The sequence below is a fragment of the Thermobia domestica genome, chromosome 9 (genome assembly GCF_964235325.1).
Source record: "Thermobia domestica chromosome 9, izTheDome1.hap1.1, whole genome shotgun sequence".
Classification (NCBI taxonomy): Eukaryota; Metazoa; Arthropoda; class Insecta; order Zygentoma; family Lepismatidae; genus Thermobia; species Thermobia domestica.
The window spans coordinates 9,953,411-9,979,241 of NC_137462.1; the positions used below are offsets into that span (position 1 = coordinate 9,953,411).

At 35.9% G+C, this 25,831-nt stretch overlaps 1 protein-coding gene across 2 annotated transcripts in view; it reads left to right on the plus strand.

The window, feature by feature from the left end:
- LOC145694399 (cilia- and flagella-associated protein 251-like) overlaps positions 1 to 25,831 on the plus strand; it is a 142,513-nt gene that overhangs the window by 99,333 nt on the left and 17,349 nt on the right. For both annotated transcript variants that reach the window (XM_081770578.1, XM_081770579.1), the window contains 3 exons: positions 3,743 to 3,877; positions 6,762 to 6,853; positions 23,427 to 23,661. In XM_081770578.1, coding sequence (XP_081626704.1) covers positions 3,743 to 3,877; positions 6,762 to 6,853; positions 23,427 to 23,661 — 462 coding nt within the window. The remainder of the gene's footprint in view (positions 1 to 3,742; positions 3,878 to 6,761; positions 6,854 to 23,426; positions 23,662 to 25,831) is intronic.

A 25,831-nucleotide genomic window follows, 5' to 3' on the forward strand; every position in this document is an offset into this window, starting at 1 on the left:
ATCGACGATATACTGTACTTGCTTTCCAGGCAAAGGGTACCACAATTACCAGGATATACTATGCCTCACTGCTGGGTATGTTGCGGGATTGTGTGAAGTCCCAAAGCGTGGCATGTTGACAAAAGCTGTCCGCCTGCTGGAAAACAACGTTCACTGCTCGAGTATTGGCCAGACAGATACAGAATCCTGGGTACGAAATCCGTCATAGTTCACGTTTCCTTTTGACCGACTATCATCTTCATTCCACCTCTTCCCAACCATGTAGTCATTTCCTAGGGCAAGTACTTCTGTGATGTTGCCACGTTGCTTTCTGAGGTGCAGTAATGGAATTTAGACCAGTACACCTTACTTCACGTTTCGATTTATAACACAGCAACGGTGTTGAGTTACGAGCTTTACATCACCGCATGACCCACATAAGTACGCAGACTTGCACATGTAAGATTTCATCGCTCTACGGGTGAGGGGTGGGTCAGGATAACCAGTGGTGCCCCCCCTCATGTCCATGACGCACCCCCCCTCAATTGCCTATCCGTAGGTATTCTTCCATGAAAAAAATCTTTTCGATTAATTTTTACGCCCTCTCAAACATATTTATATAGATTTTTAACCCCCCCCAAATATTTCAATGACGCAGTTTGCGTCATAGCCCCCTTGTGGGCACCCCTGGGATAACACTCTCATGCACGCCTCTCGTTAGAAGGCAAATTTCAAAGGAATCAGACACGTGCAAATTACTCAGAAACTATGGATTTGCGACCCCGGTTCATATAAGTGAAAATGTTCGAAAGCACTTACAAGGAATGCATCGAATTACCATTCACCCGATATATACAGGGTGTTCCAGGAGGAAGGGATAATATTTTGGGAAATGGTAGTATGGGTGATTTAAAAAAAAAGTTCATATCAACATAGGTTCTAATCTCAACGGTTTGAGAGCTACAGGTTGTGAACCATTTTTTTTAAAACTTTATATTGCGTATAGCTCACCCTGTACTTATTCTACAGAGGTGCAACATAGCGGATTTGAAAGGTGATGGAATGACCTTTCCAACGATATGCAATATGTGGCAGTCGTATCTTTGGAAGAGAAGTTATTGAGGGATATTTTGGAATCAGTGTTGCCATCTAATTTCTTTAAATAACCTTAATTTTGTCAAATTTCCCTCAATAGCTTCCCTTCCAAAGACAACACTGCCACATGCTGCATACCATTGGAAAGGTCATTCAATCACGTTTCAAATCCGCTGTTTTACCTCTGTAAAATAGTTACAGGGTGATCAATACGCAACAAAGTCAAAAATGGTTTACGACCTGTAGCTCTCAAACTGTTGAGATTAGGACCTATGTTCATTTGAACTTTTTTTTTTTTTTGCTTAGAATCACTTATACTACCATTCCCCAAAATATTGCCCTTTCCTCCTGGGACACCCTGTGTATATATATATATAGTGTGTTAATAAAAATACTGTGGAATTACCTCGCTTTGGATAATCGTATTTAAATAAAATTGATCACATTTAAAAGAAAAATTCAAATATTTTTATGCATGTCAACAATGGACAGCAATGTGAATAGTGAAGGATCAAACACAGAAAAAGTTAATTCATTTATTGTTATTTGGTGATTAGTCTATAAGGGTTCATTGTTGGATATTTAGCAGGCAGTTGCTGTTTCTGCTAGAGGTCACTGGGTAAGCTTTTACGTTTTTCTACTGTTATGCCGTAATGTGCCAAGGTAAATTTATTTCCTTTCGTTGTGTTGTGTTGTTATTAAAGAATAAGTTATAAAAAGTTATGGCGACCCCACAAGAACGAAGTTGGTGTGTTTTGGAATATCACAGCACGCAGAGTCTGTTGCAGGTTCAGCGTTTACGTAAAGGATTGTTTTACGACGTTACGTAAAGGATTGTGTCTATGTACCCCTCATTGCCTCAAAGCATGCAAGAAGTGCAAATTCGTATCAGTGCTGCCATCCAGTCCATATAAAGGGAGTCCTTTCACTGTAATTCTTGTTACAGAGTAATCAGAATTAATCTAACATCATTCTTAATTTAAATTTATCAATTATTTTAAGTTAGTTTTAATTGTAGTTGTTCCGTTTTTTTTTTTTAAGTTATTTTTCTTAGTCTTAATTTTTAATTGTACTCCGTTTAGCTTTTAATTGCGTTTTCCACCTTTGACTACTGTTATCATGAGGGCCTTCATTTTCTTTTTTCCTTTTTTCTTTATCTTTATCTTTTTTTTTTTTTTTTTTTTTTACTACAAACTGTTTTAATACTTTAACAACTAACTATCTTTATGACTTAAGAATCAGAAGGTTCATTGTAGCAGAAACAAAAATCTATCCTTTGGATCCTATCTAGTACTAAATCAATTCGTAAGATTCTACTTTATATTAGCCTGGAACTTTTTCGTGCTACCCAAAGGTCTCTTTTTCTATACTAGGTTTGCCAGCTAAAACCCTATCACCCAACACTGTGACGACCTTGAGAAAATGTAAATTCAATTATTTCTTCTTTTAAGAGGTCCCATCACAGCGGAATTAAAGTACTGCTAATTTTACAGTAACTATGTAATATCTTCAAATAGATAAAAGATAATCGAAATGTGGAACAAGAGCGCGCTAGACAATATTATTTTGTATGAGATACCGTTATCATGACTCACTTATCTGCTTTCGATTTCCAGCCATTTAGAAAATCGACATTTATTTTCGCGTTTATAAATGGCTGCAACAAAAAGCTACTAGGTGACTCGTGATAACGGTACTTTATGCAAAATAATATTGTCTAGCGCGCTTTTGTTCCACATTTCGATGATCTTTTATCTATTTGAAGATGTCACATAAGTACTGTACTGTAAAATTAGCGGTATTTTAATTTCGCAGTGATTAGGCCTCTTAAATATAATGTTAAAACCTAATACTGTAATAAACTTATTATTTTTGGTGTGCCCAGCTCAGATAATTTACTCCTTTTTATTTTAAAAGACTGCTACCTTTAAACAAATAGTGTAACTAGTCGTTGTACGTTTTCGCAACGGATATATATCAGCAACGAGCAGTCGAAGCAGCCGATGGCCTTGGCAATCAATAGTAGCCAATCACAGCCCTACCTTCGCTTACGTGACTTTGGTATGCTGGTCTCACGTGAGCAACGGGGACAAAGCGGAAACTGCGTGACGTAGCCATCATTGGGCGCCTTTACGTTCAGATGGAAGGAGGACTACACATTCACTGCGACAATTAATCAGTATATAATGTAGAATTGCGAATATCCAATTACATTTTTGTTAATAGTAAACATCCACATTGTTTATAGTTATAATCTTACCTATTATGTGTGAAAAAATGTAAGTATAGCTTTAATATTAAATATTATCTCCAATTTGTGCGTATCATTGGCGTTATTCAGACCCTGATACTCTCGCCTCATGGTTATATATGGTACGAAATACGCATTAATGTTACCAATTATTGTTATAAGTTGTTTTTTCAGTCGAATGATGCTGAAATTTTGTCCTATTCGTAAGTTTAAGGTTGTTATTTGAATTTTTGCCTATGTGTAGTTAGCGGTGAAAGGAGATATTCTTTTGTAAGAACTTGTTTCGTCGTTAACGCTCGGGTGAAAGATTCGATTAATGACTATCTAATGTAATGTTTTCTCTACTTGGATTATCATCCTATGGAGAAAACACCATAATACTTATCTATTAATTTTGAATTATGTTTCTGTTTTTAGCCATTACCGTTTTTACACGAGGTACAAGGTTTTGGTTACATGATATTTACAACAAAACGGAGGATTGGCATTCAGAAACTTCCTGTTGATGGGAATCCGTTTAAGAGCGTCGCAATAATCGGACACCCTACTGGTGTAAGTTTTCAGTTTAATTTTTAAATAAGGTACCTGTGTAAAGATGTCCTAATCTAATTACATAGTTTTATTTTGTTTAAAAATAATTATAGCAACACAGAGACATACACTTACTCAATCCAGATAATAAGCCACTATACTAAGTCATTTAGTTAAAGAATTTAACAAGTTGAAACAAGTTATATATTTCGTGTTCAAAACAGTGACTTGTTCGTCTTAGATGTCTGATCTTGTTATTTCTTTCAAGTGTTCAGTTACATGTAACCATTGTATAAAGTCCCGGTTCCGTTATTTCTCCATTAAACCTATAGGGACGATCAAAAAGTCACGCAATCCATGGATGTGCTGGAAAAGATGGTGAAAATAGCCATCATTTACTGTTTTCTATTAAAAACTAATCATGTCTCTTCGGTCTGTCATTGTAGCGTAGCTAGGATTTTTTAAAATTTTATTTTATTTTTTTTTTTTTATCAGCGACCATTGACAGAGCCATTTGTATTTAAGACGCTTTGCGAAAGAAAATAAAAATAACTTGAGAATAAAACACACACACACACACACACACACACAGAGAGAGAGAGAGAGAGAGAGAGAGAGAGAGAGAGAGAGTGGGGAGAGAGGTTACTGAGATATATCAAGAGTGGTGGAGATTAAGTGAAATGTTTACCTTCAACACTTTTGATGTTAACAGTACATACAAGGTCTTCCAAAAGTCCTGCAAAAAAAGTAAAAAGCTGTAACTTTGTAACCATTTATTGTATTTGTATAATACAAAACTTTTAGTGGACTTGTAAGAAAGTCTGAAATTTTGTCTCCAAGCATTTTTTCAACGCCAAATCTCCAGCTGAGCACCATTTACGTCCAAACATTGCTGAAGTCTTTTCGAGAATCCAAGAATGGTATTTCACAAAACACTTCTTATGTCACTGTCTTCTTCCGTCAATCCAAGGATCCTCCAAGGATCTGCGTTTCAACGATTTCTTTGGACTTCGCAATATGCTTTCCTGCACGGACTGAATCACATCGACACTGGTTGTAGGCCTTCCGCTACGAGGCAAGTCCAAGAAACTTCCGGTAGCTAGGAACTTATCGTACCATCTCTTGATACTTGAACCTGCAGGTGGTTGTTTCTGATATTTTTGACGGAATTTTCTGCTCACCAAAACACTAGATTTTAACTCACAAAACCACGCCACACACTGCGCTTTCTGTTGAGTAGACGCCATCTTTGTCACGTGATTTGCGGTTATGATGTCAACGTTTACATCCGCTCATTGTTGCCAACAAAAATTTTAACATTTCCACTAAACATTACAAATAAAATACAAAATTGTAAGTAGTACTTTTAAAGTTACAGCTTTTTACTTTTTTGCAGGAGTTTTGGAAAACTCTGTACAGTAAGGAAACATGTTTTTAGTACAAGAAGAGGCCAGAAGGTTATTGCTGTCACCATAACAGAGATGAGCTAAGAATCTGCAATTTGATCCATTGGTGTGTCCTTCTTTATATATTGACTTACATTTCTCACACCTATAGATTAGTCCCTTAATACCATCTGCATAAATGCCTTTCGGAATGGGAGGAAATCCACATTTCCACCGCATTAATGAACATCTCATCATGCAGAAATGCCTGCCCAGAGTTATTTCTTTATATTTGGGAAGAGAAATTAATTAGACGAAACCAGATCGGGTGAGGCAACAGTTCGTATCTACAGTGGCGAACAAAAATGAATGTTTTTGCTGCTTTGTGTGCCGGTGCACTCTCCGCTAGCAGCAACGCACCTTTCGAGAGTAAACCTCACCTCTTTGTTTCGAAAACATCACGTAATTTTCGCAGGGGGACTCCTGTAATTGTAGATCCTGTTTTGTAAGTAATCAATCAAAATCACACCTTTATGATCTCAAAACACGTTCAACCTGACCTTGTTGGATGCTGCACTTTATTTTTTTGGGGTAGGGAACGAAGTGTTTTCATGTTTTTACACATTTCTTTGGTTTCAAGGTCAAATAGATACAATCATTCATCCATAGTCACTAATCTGTTTACAAAAGCATCCTTCTCTTGTGATATATGTCCAAACACATTGCACACCTCTATTATTGAAATGGACCACCTTGCTGCCACTTCAGTCAAATACAAAGTGTCATGTAATACGGTATGAACGTACATCTACTAATGTTTACCTGCGTAGGTAAACAATTTATGCTCACACAGCACCAGATACTCAACTTTTGCCACCACACTCAGGTCTGTAGCCTTTGAGGGATGACCTTCTCTTCGGTCATTTTGTAAACATGTGCAACTATATTTGCATTCTTTTTTTCCCAACATTTCACTGTCATAAACCGAGCATTCCTCACTATACATTGCCATTTCTTCATGTACGCCGACTTTCCTTGAAGATGGAAGAAGCCAAGTACAGCTCGGCATTCGACTTTGTCCAACATGCTACCACTACTTTTTTTTCTTTTTTCTGTGGTATTTGTGTGTATGTTTTTGTTGGTTTGTTTGTTTGCTGTAACATCAATAATTTGTTAAAAGTCAGATAAGCACATACATTAGTGAGATGCCAAATCTATCATTGTAAAAAGAAAAGTTTTACATTCTAGCACATCTCTATTATGGTGAGCAGTGGCGTATTTACGATTTTGCTTCGGGGGGCGGGGGGCTTTGCCTGAAAATGTGAAAATTTTGCAAGATATTTCATATATTTTACTATAGTAAGTAAGATTTCGGGGGGGGGGGGGCTTAAGCCCGGAAGCTTCCCCCTAAATACGCCAATGATGGTGAGGGTAAGCACTTTCTGGCCTCTTCTCGCAGTATGTTGATCAATTTCAACTGTTCATTTTCCATATAATGTGTAGCTTGTCTATTATTCTAGCTTATGAATGTTGATGTTAGTTACGAAGGAAAATACCTATTCACTGTCGGAGGAAATGGTCGTACTGTTTTGACGTGGTTGATTAATATCAGGTAAGATTAAGATAACATTAATTATTATTTATGTAATGAGATTTACATTAAAATATTACTTGATCGTTACTGATATTTTCATCTATTCGTAGTAGATTTTATGCAAGTGTCTAGAATTGTATTTTCAAACAGATGTGAAAGATGAAATAAGATACAGTAGCAAAAGCCTATCGAGATGTGATAAAAAAAATACGGCAAATAATTTTATTAGAAACAAAGGAATAAACTTACATGAAATTTGATGTAATCTCCTTCAGGTGAATAATTTTATTAGAAACAAAGTAATAAGGTTACATGGAATTTGATTTAATCTCCTTCAGGTGAATAATTTTATTAGAAACAAAGTAATAAGGTTACATGGAATTTGATTTAATCTCCTTCAGGTGAATAATTTTATTAGAAACAAAGTAATAAGCTTACATGGAATTTGATTTAATATCCTCCAGGTGAATAATTTTATTAGAAACAAAGTAATAAGGTTACATGGAATTTGATTTAATCTCCTTCAGGTGAATAATTTTATTAGAAACAAAGTAATAAGGTTACATGGAATTTGATTTAATCTCCTTCAGGTGAATAATTTTATTAGAAACAAAGTAATAAGGTTACATGGAATTTGATTTAATCTCCTTCAGGTGAATAATTTTATTAGAAACAAAGTAATAAGGTTACATGGAATTTGATTTAATCTCCTTCAGGTGAATAATTTTATTAGAAACAAAGTAATAAGGTTACATGGAATTTGATTTAATCTCCTTCAGGTGAATAATTTTATTAGAAACAAAGTAATAAGGTTACATGGAATTTGATTTAATATCCTCCAGGTGAATAATTTTATTAGAAACAAAGTAATAAGCTTACATGGAATTTGATTTAATCTCCTTCAGGTGAATAATTTTATTAGAAACAAAGTAATAAGCTTACATGGAATTTGATTTAATATGCTTCAGGTGAATAATTTTATTAGAAACAAAGTAATAAGCTTACATGGAATTTGATTTAATATGCTTCAGGTGAATAATTTTATTAGAAACAAAGTAATAAGCTTACATAGAATTTGATTTAGTATGCTTCAAAGTACTGTTCTTGGCTAGCAATGCACTTATCCCAACGTTGAATCCATGACTGGAGGCATTTCTGGAAGGCCTATTTTGGACAGGTGTTCAGCTGCTCTGTCGTAGCCTTCTCAATGGTATCAGGAATTGTGTCAAAACGTCTTCTTTTTAGCACAATTTTGATTTTTGGGAAGAGCCAGAAGTCGCCTAGTGCTATATTCGGAGATTACGATGGATAAGGACAAACATAAATATTTTTTGACCAAAAGCTCGCGCTATCAAAAGCAAAGTGTGGGGAACGAATTTCTCACTCACTCTTCTTATTTTCCAATCTGCTATTAAAATACTTTAGACGGACTAATACGGGAAGCTTTACTTTAGTTCTTCGGAAAGCTTTCGAATAGTTATTCACCTGTTTGAACGAACAATTTTTGCTACTTTTTGCACGTTTTCTTCTGTTTTTAAGGTTAGTGGACGTCCGGAACGTTGCTGGTATTCTACCGACTCATTTCCGTTTTTAAATCGCTCATACTACTTGGAAACAGTCTTCAGAGTTACAGCATTATCGCCACACACCAATTTCAACATTTCATGCGTTTCTTTGGCACTTTTTAGCAAATTGAAACAGAAATTAATGTTCACGCGTTGTTCGAAATCCACGATGCGTGACAGACGCGGCAAATACAACTTCACTCTAGCGGCTCTGGACGGTGACTGACAAGTCAGAACGTGTTCCAGCTTGACGCTGCCTGTCTCAAGGGATCAGGCTATCGGACAAATTACATCAAATGGTTGTAGCGTCGGCATTTGCTGCTAAAAAAAATCGTTCACCGTATTTTTTGATTATACCTTGTATCCTCGTCGCCATAAGTGCCTTTACATCGCAGTGACGGGTATGTGACCGCGCAGTACTCCAAGGAAGGGATGGTTGTATAAGAATTTGTGATTAATTTTGAAGAGTTTTTATTTTGACTAGGGAATTAACATAGGTGAAGGGAGTAAAGACACAGATTTGAAGCATCAGTTCACTGCTATTGAAGCATCAGTGCACGAAAAGATTCGTATTCTCAGTTTTTCTATGTATTGTTTTATATGTTAAGTTAAACACCACAATATGTATCACTGATATCGCAGATCGTATTATTTTTTAAAATCGTGTTTGTAACCTATTGTCAAAACATTCATCTCCAGACATGATGTAGAGAGAAGAGAAAGAGATACGACATCTGTAATATATGTATATGTGATTCACTAAGTAACTGTAGAAATTAGTTAAAAGTCACATAAGAGAGCGAAAAGGAGCTCTAGAAGTCTGAACTTTTTAGAAACGTCCTAGATAGGTGAAAATATAGTTAAAAATTGCAAAAGGTATCATGTAAATTACCTCTCTTTTCTTATATTCTAGTATACTTTTTCTTTCACATCCAAACATCTCTATTCAGAATTACGAGATAAAGGTGGAGAGAGAAACATTCCGATTTCAAGAATTATATCAGGTAAAAAATCTTTTGACTTAGACTAGATTCGAACTCGCAACCCTTGCATCCATGGGTCAGCGCTTTACCGATTGAGCTAACAACTACTGTTGGAAAAGCCACATTTCTACAACTGGTTGCTGAATGGTGTTTATTAACCAAGTTTCCCGAGATAATTGCTTCATATAGCTATAATAATAATAATAATAATAATAATAATAATAATAATAATAATAATAATAATAATAATAATAATAATAATAATAATAATAATAATAATAATAAGAATAATAAAGTAGAAGAAGAACAGAATCTAAAAAGTCACATATGTTAAAAGTTTGACGTGCAGAGTAAGTCCTAATATGAGATTTTATTAATTATATATAATAAATGTGAGCGTGGTTTATTCGTGTGTGCTACTCAAACTGCGCAACTCACTACCTAGTCCCATAAGGGTTGTACGCTTATGGTACAGTAGCCTTGCGTCCTCCAACCGTGAAGAATGTTTCTGTTTGAACCTATGCGTGTCCTAAGAGGAAGGAGGAGATTGAAAGAAAGAAAAGTGGTTTAGAAATTATGCAAACGTAGAATATCTCACGAGGCGAGGTGATATAGAGTTCAGCGTGTCTTTCAGCTACTACTCTATACAAGACGTACATCCACGACTTAACGTGGAACCCGAACCACACGACTCCTGACGGGAATCGAAACCCGTATCACCTCTAGTTCTATCATGGGAGACACAGGGACATGTAAAAATAATCGAAAATGAACGATATTAATGTTAAATCCATAGCTTTTGAGTGCATGAATTATGTATGATACCCTCTATATCGTTCACATCAAATTTTAGCATTATCTGCATGGAGGTTTAATAGGAGGGGTGAAAATTAAAAATTCCTAATTGAAATATATGAGTGTCTATTCAATAGCTTTCGGGGTCACTGAAATGCATAATTACACTCCCGATACTATTAAAGCCCAAAGCTTTACTCTTTCGTTAGCAGGAAGTTTATTCATTTACTTAACTCAGGACACCTTAAAGTTAAGGATATGAAACTCGATGCATATATTTCTAATTCAAAATTATTAGATACGTATTGTAGCTTAGACTTCTAAGGAGGGGAAGGGACAATTTACGCAATGATTTCCTTCACATTCGAATAAAATACTGCCTCATTATATTGCAAAAACTCATTTCGAGTGGTGTCATTGCTAATAGTTTTCCGTATTTGTTTATATCCCTACTCATTTATAACAGTATCTTACTTTTCCTGTGACGGGAGCAACACCTAAGCGAGCATTCAGTAAAGTAAATGCCATTAAAATCTATATTCATAGCACAGTGGTGCAAATAAAGTTGAGCTCTTTGGCAATCTTTAGCATGGGAAGCGAATAAAGCCACCACATTGGAAAAGCAGCTAATGAATTCCTCTCCGAAAAAGATCACCCGCACATTTATTTTACAGGTGGTGGTTTATAGCTATACTTAAGTTTGACGAAATTGCTCCAGTGAGGCGAGACACTGAAGTCATTCGTAATAAGGGGGAAGGAACATGTAAAAGTAGTCAAATATGAACAATATTAGTATCGAAATCATAGTTTTCGTGGTCGCAGATGAATAGTGACGCTGTCGATGTTGCTTAGGTAGAAGTTAAGCCTTGGTTGGCATGGAGGTCAGAGTGGGAGGGTGACAGGCAAAAAATAAATAAAATAAAATCAAAACATCCTATATTTGTGTCGAATATATATTTTTCGGTATCTCTGACATAAATAGTAATATTCCAGATGTGGTATATGACCAAGGTCGGCCCCATTCGCATGTGGTTTCAGAGGAGAGAATCGGTGAAGATTTCAGAACAGTTCCTTTGACTTAAGTTTCAGTACACTGAGAGGGAAGAGTGGTAACACACAAATACTGGTGTCACATCCGGACCTATCAGAGATATGATTTCTGGGGAACTGTCGTTGCTCCAGGGAGGCATTACCCCCTGATCAGTCCCTAACATTCTTACTGCTTTACAGGGGCGTAGGCAGGAATTTATTTCAGTGATCGAAAGCATTTTTAGGGGTAAATTGTGCACCCTCCAGGAGCCCATGTAGCATCGTACGTTCAACAGTACTTTTTCTGAGTCAAAACTTTGTCTCTCTCTCTCTCTCTCTCTCTCTCTCTCTATATATATATATATATATATATATATATATATATATATATATATATATATATATATATACAGTAACAGGGGCGGTTGTAGACATTTCGTAACTGTAAGCAAATAATATTTAGGCGCCCCGCCTATATGATAATAAAAGAATTGAATGCTGTAATGGACAAAAATTCTTCAGATAATTGTTACAATTACAAATTTCTTCAATATATAATAATTCAGTCTTCCAGTGAGTATTAAAGGAAGATGGCAAAATTAAACCTAATTAACTGTGGATGAATCATGACCAAAGTTCCAGTTTTAATAATTTATATCTTTTTATTATTATTATTATTATTAAATAAGCACAGGAAACAACTAAAATGTATACCTAAGATGTATTTTGACAAATACAGTTGAAACATAAAAGTCGAAATAGAATAAAACTAATGAGCTTCAAGTCTAACATTATCACAGGTTTGATTTTGACAAAGAGATATGCTCTTACACTTCATTAAAAGCATATGTTTTCTAGTGATACAAATATGGTAATTAGCTTAATTTCTCGTTTTCTTTGTTACTGTAAAGTTCATGTTATAAAGACACTTTTCTGGCTTTCAATTTGACAAAATCTCTTATTATTGCATCCATATCAATTTCATTCAGAATGTCATCTTCAATGGCCATCAAAGCTAGTCCATTTAATCGTTCTTGAGATATACTTGATTTCAAATAATTCTTTATTAATTTTAGTTAAACTAGTTCAATACACAACAAATGACAAAAGTGTGTCTTAATTTATATGTAATTTGTCCCCGATCAGTGGCAGAACTTTAAAATCATGTTTCTCCGCAAAAATTCTTTTCAGGGCCCCTTATGCCTATAGAACAATTCAATTCTTTCATGTTTCTTTCCAACATAGACGTTCGAAATCAGGCAGTAACACAATGTAAACACAAGTAATGATGCACCCATTGAGGTCCGAAGATTTTTTCGGAATAGCCTACAAAATGCAAATAATTTTGTGTATTTGCCCCCTGAAATTATGCTAATTGGGGGATCCAGACTCTCAGACTGCCTGTTCAGTGTTTCGTCCACGCATATTTTAGGGGGCCACTCCCCCCGGGAGGAGATCAAAATAATACGTCTATAATATAATAATAAATAAAAGAGTACCAGCAGTGGCCCTACTAAGTGTGCCCCCCGGAAGATGTTTTCTGAATAGAAAACTGCACCTATTAGGGATGCGCACGATACAAGATTTGTGGCTGTCTCGTCTCGAAAATGTGCTGTAAAAGTGATGGCTCGACTCGAAAAATGTATATTTCTCTATTGGAAGAGCCGTGTCTCGACCCGAATTTTGTCTGGAAATTTCTGTGTCGACCTGGCCCCTTGCGCATCCGTAGCACCTATGTCGTTACATCCCTGAACACAAGTAACTAATAATCAAAACTCTACTTTGCATTAGAATTATTACTAATTTAAAATATCGCTCCATCTAAATTTATTAGCAGAGAATGGATTAATAATTATTGTTATCTGTCATAATAAAACGAGCATCTGTATACGCTGCTGTGATTGAAAGGGAGAGTACTGAAAAAAAATACTTGTCATCCAAATGACCTTTCGTCGCTTTCGATTATATCCTTTCAAGTTATATACTTATATGCCACGTGAAAACTAATTGTATTCAAACAAATTTTGAAATATATGAAATTTAATTCAGACCCGTAACCGAAATGACCGTATCGTTCCATTTTAATTCAACAATTAAATTACTGCAATCAGGTTAAAATAAATTTGTCAGCTTCAAAAGAATGTCGACCTGCAAATGCTTCGTTAACAGTGACTGATATTGACAACTCCCCACCTCAATATTTGTCTAATTTTGTCCAGCACTCGAAAGAAACTTTTTTAGAGCCTTCGGTTGCCTCTTATCTTCTTTCACGTTTTGTAGCTTTCTTTTCCGATAAAATGCTCACTTGGTTTTATATTGTTGGTCATTATTATTACATGAAAAACAAAGTACTATTAAAAAGTGAAAGCACACATCATTATACATTAAAAATATAAACAAAAACAAAATGACTTAGGATAGAAATGAAAATGTTGACGAATGACAAATGACTAATAGATATTAACAAAGTGAGCATTAAGCACTGGACAGCGATTGTGAGTCATTAGGAACTTAAGTTAAAATTTCCCTCAGAAATGATTTTTAAAGAACCCATTTGTACCGCGCGTCTTTTCTTAGTATTCGCTCCACTCCCTGGACGAATGGACAAGAAAGCCTACTTGCTTGCATGGGGGCCCGAAGAAAGTTTTTAGGGTGGTCATCTCCCTCGTTACTATATTACGTTTGGTATTTTTATTTGTATTAAGAAAATCTTAAGAAATTATACATATACATTATACTTGTAAGCCAGGTGGGGCCTGGCCCTTTCGTCCCCTTTTGGGTGCCCATGCTTGCTTCAACTTTGATAATGTGCATTTCATTTACGGTGATCTTTCTCAACCCTTAACTGTTGAGAAAGGAATGAAGAGTCTGTTATATTTGTATTTTGTTCATATGGTGGGATTGGGGAAAGAATACCAGTCTTTAGCTCTACGGTCATAGTGCTTAATACAACATCTATTGGAAAGCTAAATTTACATTGATTTTATCTCATATTCGTAAAATATCCCTTTTCCCTCTTTAAAAGATCTATCCTGTGCCATGGAAATTTTCCTCAAACTAGCATCTCTTGTGAGTGTGGCATTGGCATCAATTTCTAGAGGATATCAGGCTTAGCGCCTATTTTGAATTCTCCCTGTATGTTGTTATTGTTCTTCAAACAAGAAATTGTAATTATTAAATAATAAAAAAGAGACTTCCCTATGTTGTCACCTCATCCCAATACAAATTCATGCTCACCATTCTCTTCCTAGTTTCCGTAACTTCATCAAAACAAACTCAGCCACGCCGTTTCAGCAATTAACAAACTTCCCTATTGACCAAGATAATTGTGATGAGCTAGTCACCCACGTGCGGAGCACCAGGAAGAAGCGAAAGCAAAGAAGTAGAACAAAACCAGGGGACACGGGACCCTCGAGGTGAGAAGTGTGACAGAAGCCGCCAGAAACACACTTTGGACCCCTATTCAGAAGAGTCGTCGTAGCAGCAATTGAAAGACGGTCGGCACGCCTGGGCCCTCACCAACCATTGCATGACAGAGGTGTCATTCTGAAGAGGCCAGGACATCTGGGAGCTGTTGCCCTGAGGTCGAGAGGTTCTTCACTCTCGAACGTGAGGTCCGGGATCGATACCAGACGGAAACACTCAACGAATTGGAGGATAAGGCTTCACCCGATATTTGAAGAGGCTCATCATATCGAAATGGCTGAGGTACAGTAAAACCCTTTCCTTTCCTAACCTTTGTGTCTTTGTGATTTCTTCTATTAGAAAACATGCATTTCATTTCATTCATCCCCAATTAATTACTTCAGCGCTGTACTGCTCAGATCCCCACGTACTTTCTCTCTTGCCATGCAAAGTGCTATCCCCACATTCTTTCAGTAAAGAACTGATAATTGAGCAAATAACTGTGGTTGTAACTCCACAGTACAGCAAGAAATTGATGTGCGAGTCCATTTCATTTGTAAAGGGGTGTTTTACAGCCAACCAAGCAAAGATTCGACTTTATTGTCCTTTTGATGTATTTTATCTGTATCTCAGTCTGTACAATATTTATTCGAAGCTATATGAGGAAAATTTTTCATCATAACATTTTTAAAATGAGTATTTACATTTAAAACAAAATTCATTTTTCTAATTTGGTGCCCTGTTCACCTGGCACCTCCTGCGAACGCGTAGTTCGCAGGATTCAAGATCCGGCCCTGCAGTAACAATGGAATTCTGTATTACCGCCCGACTATCGTTGTTGTGAAAACATTCATCATAATATGACGTAGGAAAATGAGTTATATTAAGGTCTAAGATCTAATATCAAAGTTGAAACATCGCAAGTAAAACAAAAACATATAATAGCAAAAACTTTTGAAAATAATTTCAGTTTAAACTAGCTGCGACTACATTTAATTCAAAATTGAACATCTGGAGCGCAACATATGAGCGTAACTAAAAGAAAAAATCAATAAGAACAGTCGGGATTTGAACCTAAAGAAAACAAGTAGGAGTCCCTTATACTAACCATTCATCTACTATATTTTGTTTACTAAAAATATTTTCCATGCAGCAAAATGCCATTTCACACTGAAACATTAACAACATAAGAACAAAGTTTTCAAGAAAATTTCCCAAAGCTTATGTATTAAAAGTATCCCGGTATTCGCCCAGTGGTACTGCAAAATCACTAGTCAGGATGCCTCGTATCCAAATTTGAACCTGGAGACTCCCAATTACAAAGGTCAACGCTAACCAGTAACCTACGTTCGCTCAGTAAATGTCATGAAATTACTTTTCTGTAATTATTTTTGGAAAATGTTTATTATTTTCATGAAGCAAAGAGTGCATCTTCTACTTGGGTTGAGAACTATATACTATACTTCTAAGGGTCAACTAATAGTTGATGTTTATTATTTCCGTCGATTTTCTACGTCTGCTAAGTTATTTCAATTTTTTTTAAAGCTTTCCCTTCCGGTTATGACAATGATTAGAAATGAAGAGTCCTCTTCTTATACAATTCTTGATCATTGTAACATCTTTAGTCTAAATTCTGAATTATTGAAAATATTTAAATTAGTTAGAATGAAGAGGATAATACTAAGAAACATGATTAGAAAAAAAAGAAACATTGTTGTTTAACGAATTGATAGAATCAAGCTTTTTCAAATCATAAAAAATACTGTATGGTATGGGATGATCATGGAAAAAGTAAAAATAGCCATCGAGGACACACTAACCAATCACTGTACGCAGGTAAGTCAAGGTTCGTTAACTTGAAAATGAAATGAAATGAAATCTTTGAGTTTTACGTCCCGCGGTTATGCCGGTTAGGCTAAAGGAGACGGTGATGATGAATAATGAATGAAATGGTGGAATGAAGAAAGTGGGAGGAAACGGGAGAACTCCGAGAAAACCCATGCACACGGTGTTTATCCACCACAAAGTTCACTTGGCGGGGTCTGGGATCGAACCCGTGACCCCAAGCACCAGAGGTGAACGTTCTATCACTGATCCGTTAACTTGGTTATATGAAGAAATCACTAACAGAAAATAGCTGATAGCTTTACGCCTAACCATCTCAGCGACCTCGAAACTATGAACTCTACATGAACATCGGTTGTCGTTTTCGATCATTTTATATGTTACTCCCTTCCAAGGTCGCAAGCTGTCTTGCCCCTTATCCTAATCCATGAAAAGCAAATAATATTTTCGCCAGCGAGGGGCAGGGAAGGAAGAACGCACACAACTCGTTGTATAGCTTTAGGGCAAATACCTAAAGGCACAAGCAATAAACCACTTGACCAAGAGCAATGTTGCGAAACATAAGGCAGGGTAAGCCCACGCTCAGCCTGTTCGGCACAAAATCACTGACCCTTCGAACAAGATAACATTATTGCGCTCTCAGAGTCAGGTTTTAATTGCATTTGTGTTGAAGTACGTTTTCTTTGATTTTTAAACATTTGATGAATTTCTTACACACTGTTGTATATGATATTTTCTATGTGGAATATTATTGAATATTTTCTACTGTACACATTGTGTAAATAGAACTCATCTGTATTTCTTACATTGACTTTGAAAACATTAGCAATGCCCTCATGCGCTGTGTACGGCTTTAAAATGAACACACGAAATAGAAAAGTTGGTGAAGCGAATGTCAAGTTCCGTTCATTTCAAAAGCAGGGAGATTTACAGCAATTGTAAAGCAATAGGGGTGTAATTTTGTCATCTGTGGTTGGACCCAAAAAGCCGTAGGTCCACGCTGCTTATGCCCTTAGCAGAGCTGAGCTGATTTTGAGTTTAACATCCCGTTCAGCAGCGAGGCTATATGATATGTAGACCTACTGGTTAACGTGGAATCCGAATCACATGAGCTCCCACCGGGAATCGAACCTGGGTCTCCCACGCCAAACGCGCGTACGCTAAGCTTGTGCCCTTAGTTTTATGAAATTTACCAAAATTATGAATATCTACATATTTTAACACAGTATATGAGTTCTTTGCTATATTGCTTTTGTAGTAATATTTTTGTCATTAATTTGCTTTATTATGTATCTTTCTATATAAAATAACAAGTTCTGGCTGGCTGATTGATCAACGCTAGGCCAAACCGCTTAAGCTAGAAACTTGAAGTTTAGAAAGGGCATATGATTTGTAATGTAAGGTTCCACTAAAAGAAGAATATTTGGAAATTTGAAGGGAAAAGGGAGAAAGAGGAGTGGCAATTATCTTAAAATGCCCATACCTTGGAATCTTTGAGTGTTAACGACATGAAATTTGGTATATGGACTTCTCATTTAAAATAATTAGATATGTATGTAAGCGTTTTTATGATATTTGCCCTAGAAAGGAAGAAAATAGGTTAAAGTTACAATTGTTATAATTGGATGGTCATAACTCGAAAATCGTTAAGGTTATTGACATGAAAATTGGTTGAGTTGATTTTGAGTTTAACGTCCCATTCAGTAGCGAAGCTATATGAAACGTTAACCTACTGATTAACGTGGAATTCGAAATACATGAGCTCCCGCCGGGAATGAAAATTGGTGTTTAGGTTTTGCAAGTAAAACAATTAAAGACATGTTTCTGCGTTTTTTCATTTTTCCTTAGAAAAAAAAGGTTTAAATTGTAATTGGTAAAATAGAATGGCCATATTCCAGAATCCCTTAAGAGTAGAAACATCTTGATTAAAGATGTATTTCAGCGTTTATATATATATATATATATATATATATATATATATATATATTACGGTTAGAAGAAAAACAGCAGGAAGTCAAAGTTGGGAGTTGAAATTGTTACAATAAGATAGCCATATCTCGAAACCACTTAAGATCAGAGGTCTTAGGGATATGAGAAGTGAGAGGTCGGAGAAAGAGCAAATGCAAGCGTCTGGGGGCGGACTCCCCGCCTAGCCGAAAGCAAGTTATGCAATAAAAAAATGTGCATCAGTTAGACTTTACACGGCGGTTTCTGGGTGTTGGTTTTTGAAGCTCCAAGTTAATCACATAACTTCAATTTACATGTCTTTATTTTCTAAAATTCAGCAGTTGTTTATAAGTGGGTATTTTGGACTCAAATTTTACATTTAAATTCATATGTTTTTTCGTTATTTATATCTGGTATCAACTTTGTTTTCTTTATCAGAAAGATAGAAGAAATTTTCGATTATTTTTACATGTTCCTGTGTCTCCCATGATAGAACTAGAGGTGATACGGGTTTCGATTCCCGTCAGGAGTCGTGTGGTTCGGGTTCCACGTTAAGTCGTAGATGCACGTCTTGTATAGAGTAGTAGCTGAAAGACACGCTGAATTCTATATCACCTCACCTCGTGACATATTCTACGTTTGCATAATTTCTAAACCACTTTTCTTTCTTTCAATCTCCTCCTTCCTCTTTGGGCACGCATAGGTTCAAACAGAAACATTCTTCACGGTTGGAGGATGCAAGGCTACTGTACCATAAGCGTACAACCCTTATGCGACTATTTAGTGAGTTGCGCAGTTTGAGTAGCACACACGAATAAACCACGCTTACATTTATTATATATAATTAATAAAATCTCATATTAGGACTTACTCTGCACATCAAACTTTTAACATATGTGACTTTTTAGATTCTGTTCTTCTTCTGCTTTATTATTATTATTATTATTATTATTATTATTATTATTATTATTATTATTATTATTATTATTATTATTATTATTATTATTATAATAGCTATATGAAGCAATTATCTCGGCAAACTTGGTTAATACACACCATTCAGCAACCGGTAGTTGTAGAAATGTGGCTTTTCCGACAGAAGTTGTTAGCTCAATCGGTAAAGCGCTGAGCCATGGATTCAAGGGTTGCGAGTTCGAATCTAATCTAAGTCAAAAGATTTTTTTCTTGATATAATTCTTGAAATGGAAATGTTTCTCTCTTCGCCTTTATCTCGTAATTCAGAATAGAGATGTTTGGATGTGAAAGAAAAAGTATACTAGAATATAAGAAAAGAGAGGTAATTTACATGATACCTTTTGCAATTTTTAACTATATTTTCACCTATCTAGGACGTTTCTAAAAAGTTCAGACTTCTAGAGCTCCTTTTCGCTCTCTTATGTGACTTTTAACTAATTTCTACAGTTACTTAGTGAATCACATATACATATATTACAGATGTCGTATCTCTTTCTCTTCTCTCTACATCATGTCTGGAGATGAATGTTTTGACAATAGGTTACAAACACGATTTTAAAAAATAATACGATCTGCGATATCAGTGATACATATTGTGGTGTTTAACTTAACATATAAAACAATAAATAGAAAAACTGAGAATACGAATCTTTTCGTGCACTGATGCTTCAATAACAGTGAACTGATGCTTCAAATCTGTGTCTTTACTCCCTTCACCTATGTTAATTCCCTAGTCAAAATAAAAACTCTTCAAAATTAATCACAAATTCTTATACAACCATCCCTTCCTTGGAGTACTGCGCGGTCACATACCCGTCACTGCGATGTAAAGGCACTTATGGCGACGAGGATACATACGCCTATTCTGTGAAGCTTCTATGACATGTCATCAATTCGTCCTGTAATTGTTTGAAATTAGCAGAATCAGTAGTAGCAGTTTGTCTCGTGATTAATAACAAACGGGTCTCGTTTCATATTGTGGAGCTACAGTTAGACTTCTCAAATCTATGTAAATTCAATAATAAAACTGGAAATTTTACATCTATCCTGGTTTGAATAGAGTAGTGATTTCCGGCCTTATTTATGTGGTGTTCCCTTCGTAAACACCACATTTCACGTATCCCTCCTTCTCGCTCGTCGGGTATATATATTTTTGTCTGACCTCTTCGCTATTTTAGATACAGCATTGATACTACTACTACTAGTACTACTACTACTACTACTACTACTACTTATTATTATTATTATTATTATTATTATTATTATTATTATTATTATTATATCACAATCGGTTGCAATAAAAGGATAAGAACGGAGACTTTTTTTTTTACATGTTCAATCCTTATCAGAAAACAGTTTTCGCTATCTCTCGCCGTTTTTGTTCTGACATTTGATCGACGGACAGACGAATGGACGATATAGCCGTTTTATAAGACTTCCCATGCTTATGCGTAGAGTACTTTGGAAGTCTATAAAACTATCTAACATTGTGTGGTAGATTCTCTTCAAATTACTATGGCAAAGGTTGGTGATTGATCACTCGAACTTTACAGGGCAGGCATATACAGGATAGACATTTTTACTTAAGCACCAAATTTTGCCTTACCTAAACTCCCTGATGCTACGGCGCTCGAAGGCTGGGGAATATGTGTTGAAGTGAGTGATGTGTGGTCATCATATAGGCCCCATCGCCAATATTTTTAGCTCCCTAGTTCCAAATTCCGTCAAATCGTGATATTCAAGTAGATCCCCAATTATCTGATGATGTTGCATCGATACCAAAAATTCTATGGTTTCAAAGAGATTCAAACCAAAGGTTAAGTGCGCTAACATTTGCTGCTCAGTTGTAGAATTTTATCTTATCTATTTTTTAAAACTTATTTGTATTACTTCAATAAATCTTACTGCGCTTGGATTTGGTGTAAGAGCGTAACAAGTATTAAGAAAATGTTATAGTAACTTTTTTTTAAAAAAAAGAAAATACATTTCATCCTCAGCGCACTAAGGCTAGTTTTAGACGGAAGCATTTATAGTAGCAGATGTGCTGCCAAACATCTTAAATAATATTCTATGGCATCAAAAGTATATGGTGCTTTTAAATGGTAGCATTTTGATAAGCATCTGTCGTGACGTGGCAAACAAATCACTGGAGAAGAGCGCAATTATGGCTCCGAAATTAAGCGTGAGGTAGCTAAAGCTATAGTAATTGTAACAACAGTTCATATTAAAAAACGAAAATCACAAAGAAGTATGTGGGCAAAGAGCATCCCTACTACAACTCATTTTTGTCTACTACAATTCAATTTCCCACACAAAACAAAGAGCATGGATATTTGGCACAAAATCTTTCGCTTCTTTTTAACACACCACGCCGGTGCAATTCATTCTTTCATTCTTTATCGGACCAGTCGGACCAGAAATGCTGGAGAAAATGCTACGAAATAGAGCAGGTTCTATCGACAAGAAATGTCGTAGAATATGCCATGGCATGGGAAATGCTATAGCATTTGCTACTTTACGCGGTAGGATATCGATGATACGATTTTTGCTACGAGAAATGCTACGATAAATGCTTCCGTCTGAAACTAGCTTAAGAGTAGTTCTAGCAGAATGATCCCATAAGACAAACCACCTTGAAGATATATATCTAGTATAAATCTAGAAATTAAAGTAAAGTAAATCCAAATATGAAAAATGGAAACAAGATAAACACAATATATTTTCTTTATTCGTATTATTATTCTACATTATAACGTTATTAGTAATTGATAATAATATTGTTTTATTTCTTCGGGGTTCAAAGTCTGTTTCTCATCACGAATGAGCTTCAACCACGAATCGAACCCATCAAAGCGATGATGATTACTGCAAATGGCAAGGATACTAACGTAATAACCAAGCTCGGAAATCGAACTTGGAATCCATCCAGCGCCCGTGCATCGACAGCTACGCCAATAACCTCAATGCATACAAAGCTATCCACGCACAAACCGTAATAAACCACAATATTAGGAGTTATGTTAGAAGCAATATACTTCAAGAATTCGATCCCATTCTAAGGAAAATAGTATAAAACCTAGTATAGGTGGACTTTGCACATAACAAGCACTACGGAAAACTTCTGAATCAATTACACACACGATCTAATTCAGTATCTATTTATTTATATATGTTTCAAAGCTTATTGTACATAACCTTTTAAACAGGTCTGTGTCTCAAGCCGCCATCATGCCCAATGGGATATCGCTCTTCTCGCTTCTTTCACGAAGCCCCGCCCACAGGTCTAGAAACCCGGGCGTGAAATGTAACCTCGGAACCCTCAATTCATGCAAATTTTTATTCATTTCGTCTGCACATAGACCCTTACAGGGCGGCTATTTGAAGCGATCACAACGCGTTTTTATTGCTCATGCGTACGCTTGGAATACGCTGACCATGTATTTAAATGTGGATGGCTAATCACAAACGCAAAAGCAATAAAAACACGGAGAAAACGTCAGCTCGAGCGTATTTGGTGCGTTTCGGAACAATAGACCGCCTGCTGTTTAAAAGAAGGAAAGACGTGTTGCCAGGCAAGGGGTGCAGAGTACTTGAACTCTGCTATTATAGACCTGGACTTGGCAATAAAGACCTGGAAACCCTGACTGGCTCACAGTATGATTTATAACTCTGGCAAAAGTAAAGTTACCAAATAGCAACCTTGGTCGCGTTCACTCTAGGGGATAACGCTTTGAAAACGCATTCTCAAATAGCCACAGACTTATTGGCCTGGGCATTATCATGACGCATAAGCAGAGTCTGTTATCGCAGTAGTTCTCACGGATGAGATTCAAACATGAATAAAGAGTCCATTGTAACGTAAAATGAAAAAAAAATGCAGAAATAAAACTAAACGCACTTCTTTAAGCCCATTGCACAAACTAAAAAAATGAATGTTTTAAAACTTGGCTCATGATAAAATAGGACACAATAGTATTAGTTTCAAAACATTAAATTAAAACTATTATTGTTATCGTTTGATAATGCTTTTACTATTATCTGTTCCAGAGCCGTAGATGTATTAGCACAATTAGGAGGCGATGGTATTGTACCTTACTATAGCTTGTTAGAAGGTGGTAGAAATGGCCGAGCTTTCAAAGAAATGGAGGATCTCTTTTACTACGCCAATATTCGAGATCAAGGTGAATATTGTTCAGATATCCGAAGAGTGTCCCAGTATATCTCTTTGTCACAAGTTCCAGATATGTTACGCGCAATTGGATTTTACCCAAGTGAATACGAGGTGAGCCTATTAAGTCATTTTTTTTAAATATCATGCAATTAAAACATTTTAAATACATACTTCTCAAAGCTTAAATCAATTGAAAAGAGCTATCGTTCATCCCAATGGTACAAGTGCCCACGCTTAGATAAATTTCTAATTGCGCTTTTTATACTAATTTGAGGATGCTGAATCCTATGAAACAATTTTTAAACATTTTTCCAATAGTGCAAGTGTCCACACAAGCGCAAACACAGGCACGTTTAGGCAGGTGCGCATGGATTTATTTCGGAAGGAGTGCAAAGCTTTTGGGGGGATCTAAATCCAATAGCAGAATAAATTGTGTTAAAATATGCAAATCTACAACCCTAAAAATTAGACTCCAGTTTGCAGAAAAGTCGGGACTTGGGGAAGAGGGAACCCCAGGATCATTCCCTTGCGTACTCTCAGGGCACGTTTACCATTGGCATAACGGTAATTCTTTATTTATTTATGGAAACAGGAAATTAAACTACAAACAAAAAGAATTCAACTGATCTAACCTTTCAGAAGATTTTATCAGACATTTTTTAGTGCTACTATTACGATAGTTTCAAGTTATAGAGTCTGCCATAATAAATTAAATGCAATATTTTATTTATTTATTTATTTACTTTCAACAGAGAAAAATCTCCATTTACAGAAGGCTCTTACAATATATTATATACATTTAAAAAAACAATTACTATATTAATAAGTGATTAAAATGAAAATAAAAATACAAAAATGGGAAGAAACATTCTTCTCAGATATACAAAGTTAGATCATAGATGTCACTATAAACAACACTTAGGTCTATGCTTCTGAATATTTCCAGATACACATATTTAAGTACATGCAATCGTGTTCAGCAGGGGCGTACGCATGGGGTGGATCCTGGGGGTCCGGACACCCCCCGAAATTCCGACTTTTTTGTAAATATAGTCTACTTTTAGGGGCAATTTTAGACATTTTCATATAATTTAATCTCAAATTGTATTTGGACCCCCCGAAAGCCTTTAGACCCCTCCCGAAATAAATTCCTGCGTACGTCCCTGGTGTTCAGAATAATTTGAATAGCTGTTGTACATTCTGTATTTGGAAATAGAGCAACCATAGGCGTATGCTTTTCGTTTCTTTGAAGCCTCTCTTACAAACCTGTCTCAATACATGCTATAAATGGGAGCAAATATAGCTTGTGAGTATTCAAAATTTTACCTAGTCCAATTTATTGTGTATGCTTTTTTCCTTCTTTTTTTCTTTTTCTCTTATTCCTCATTACATTATCTCTAATTAACAATATCGCTAACCTCTTACTTGCAGTGGTGTCGGTGAGAATAGCTTCTCACAGCACTAACTCGGGCATCCTTACTAGTTTAGTTTAGTTTTATTTTATTATTCTCCGTTTTGTACATAAATGGGTTACAGGATACCAAGTACGTAGGACATGTCAGAAAACTAATATATCCAGTTACAAAACATAAAGTAAAATACGGTAGTATACACATTACAAATTACAAGCAATCATAAAATAATAGCATGCACAGATTACGCAAAGATATATACATAGTTTATGACCTACTTTCTAGATATTCAGAAACAATATAATAAACTGTTAAAAAACAGTTACATGTCTCATTCTTTAACTTCTTTGTGTGTGCGATGTTCTTTAGATATTAGGGTAACTGATTATACAGTGTGCGGCAAAACAAACAGTACTGAAATTCGTGTATGGATGGCGCGTAGATGCAAAGTTGTATGAGCTGCGAGCGCCAGGTGTGTGCTTAGTTGTGTGTGGACTAGCGTTGTGTGCAGTTGGCGCGAAGATAATGTCAGTCAGAACAGAGGAGAACACTATATCCGCTCATACAGTATGAGACAGGATCTCATAGCAGGAGATGAGCACCCACGTCTACTTCGTTGCTCTGGAGATATGGCACATGAAGATGAAGATTTCATTAGTAACAATGTATACCTTGATGGTTACATCTATCGACAGTTGATTTATTGATCCAATGCTGGATAATTTACGCGTTTTTTTCCCCGCACCAAAAATCTATCGTTACAACAACAATGGATGCAGCAAAATGGAGCTACTGCGCATACTGCAAGTGAGTCACTTGTCCTTCTGCCCTCGAGAGTTTGGACATCGCTTGATTTCCCGTAAAATGGA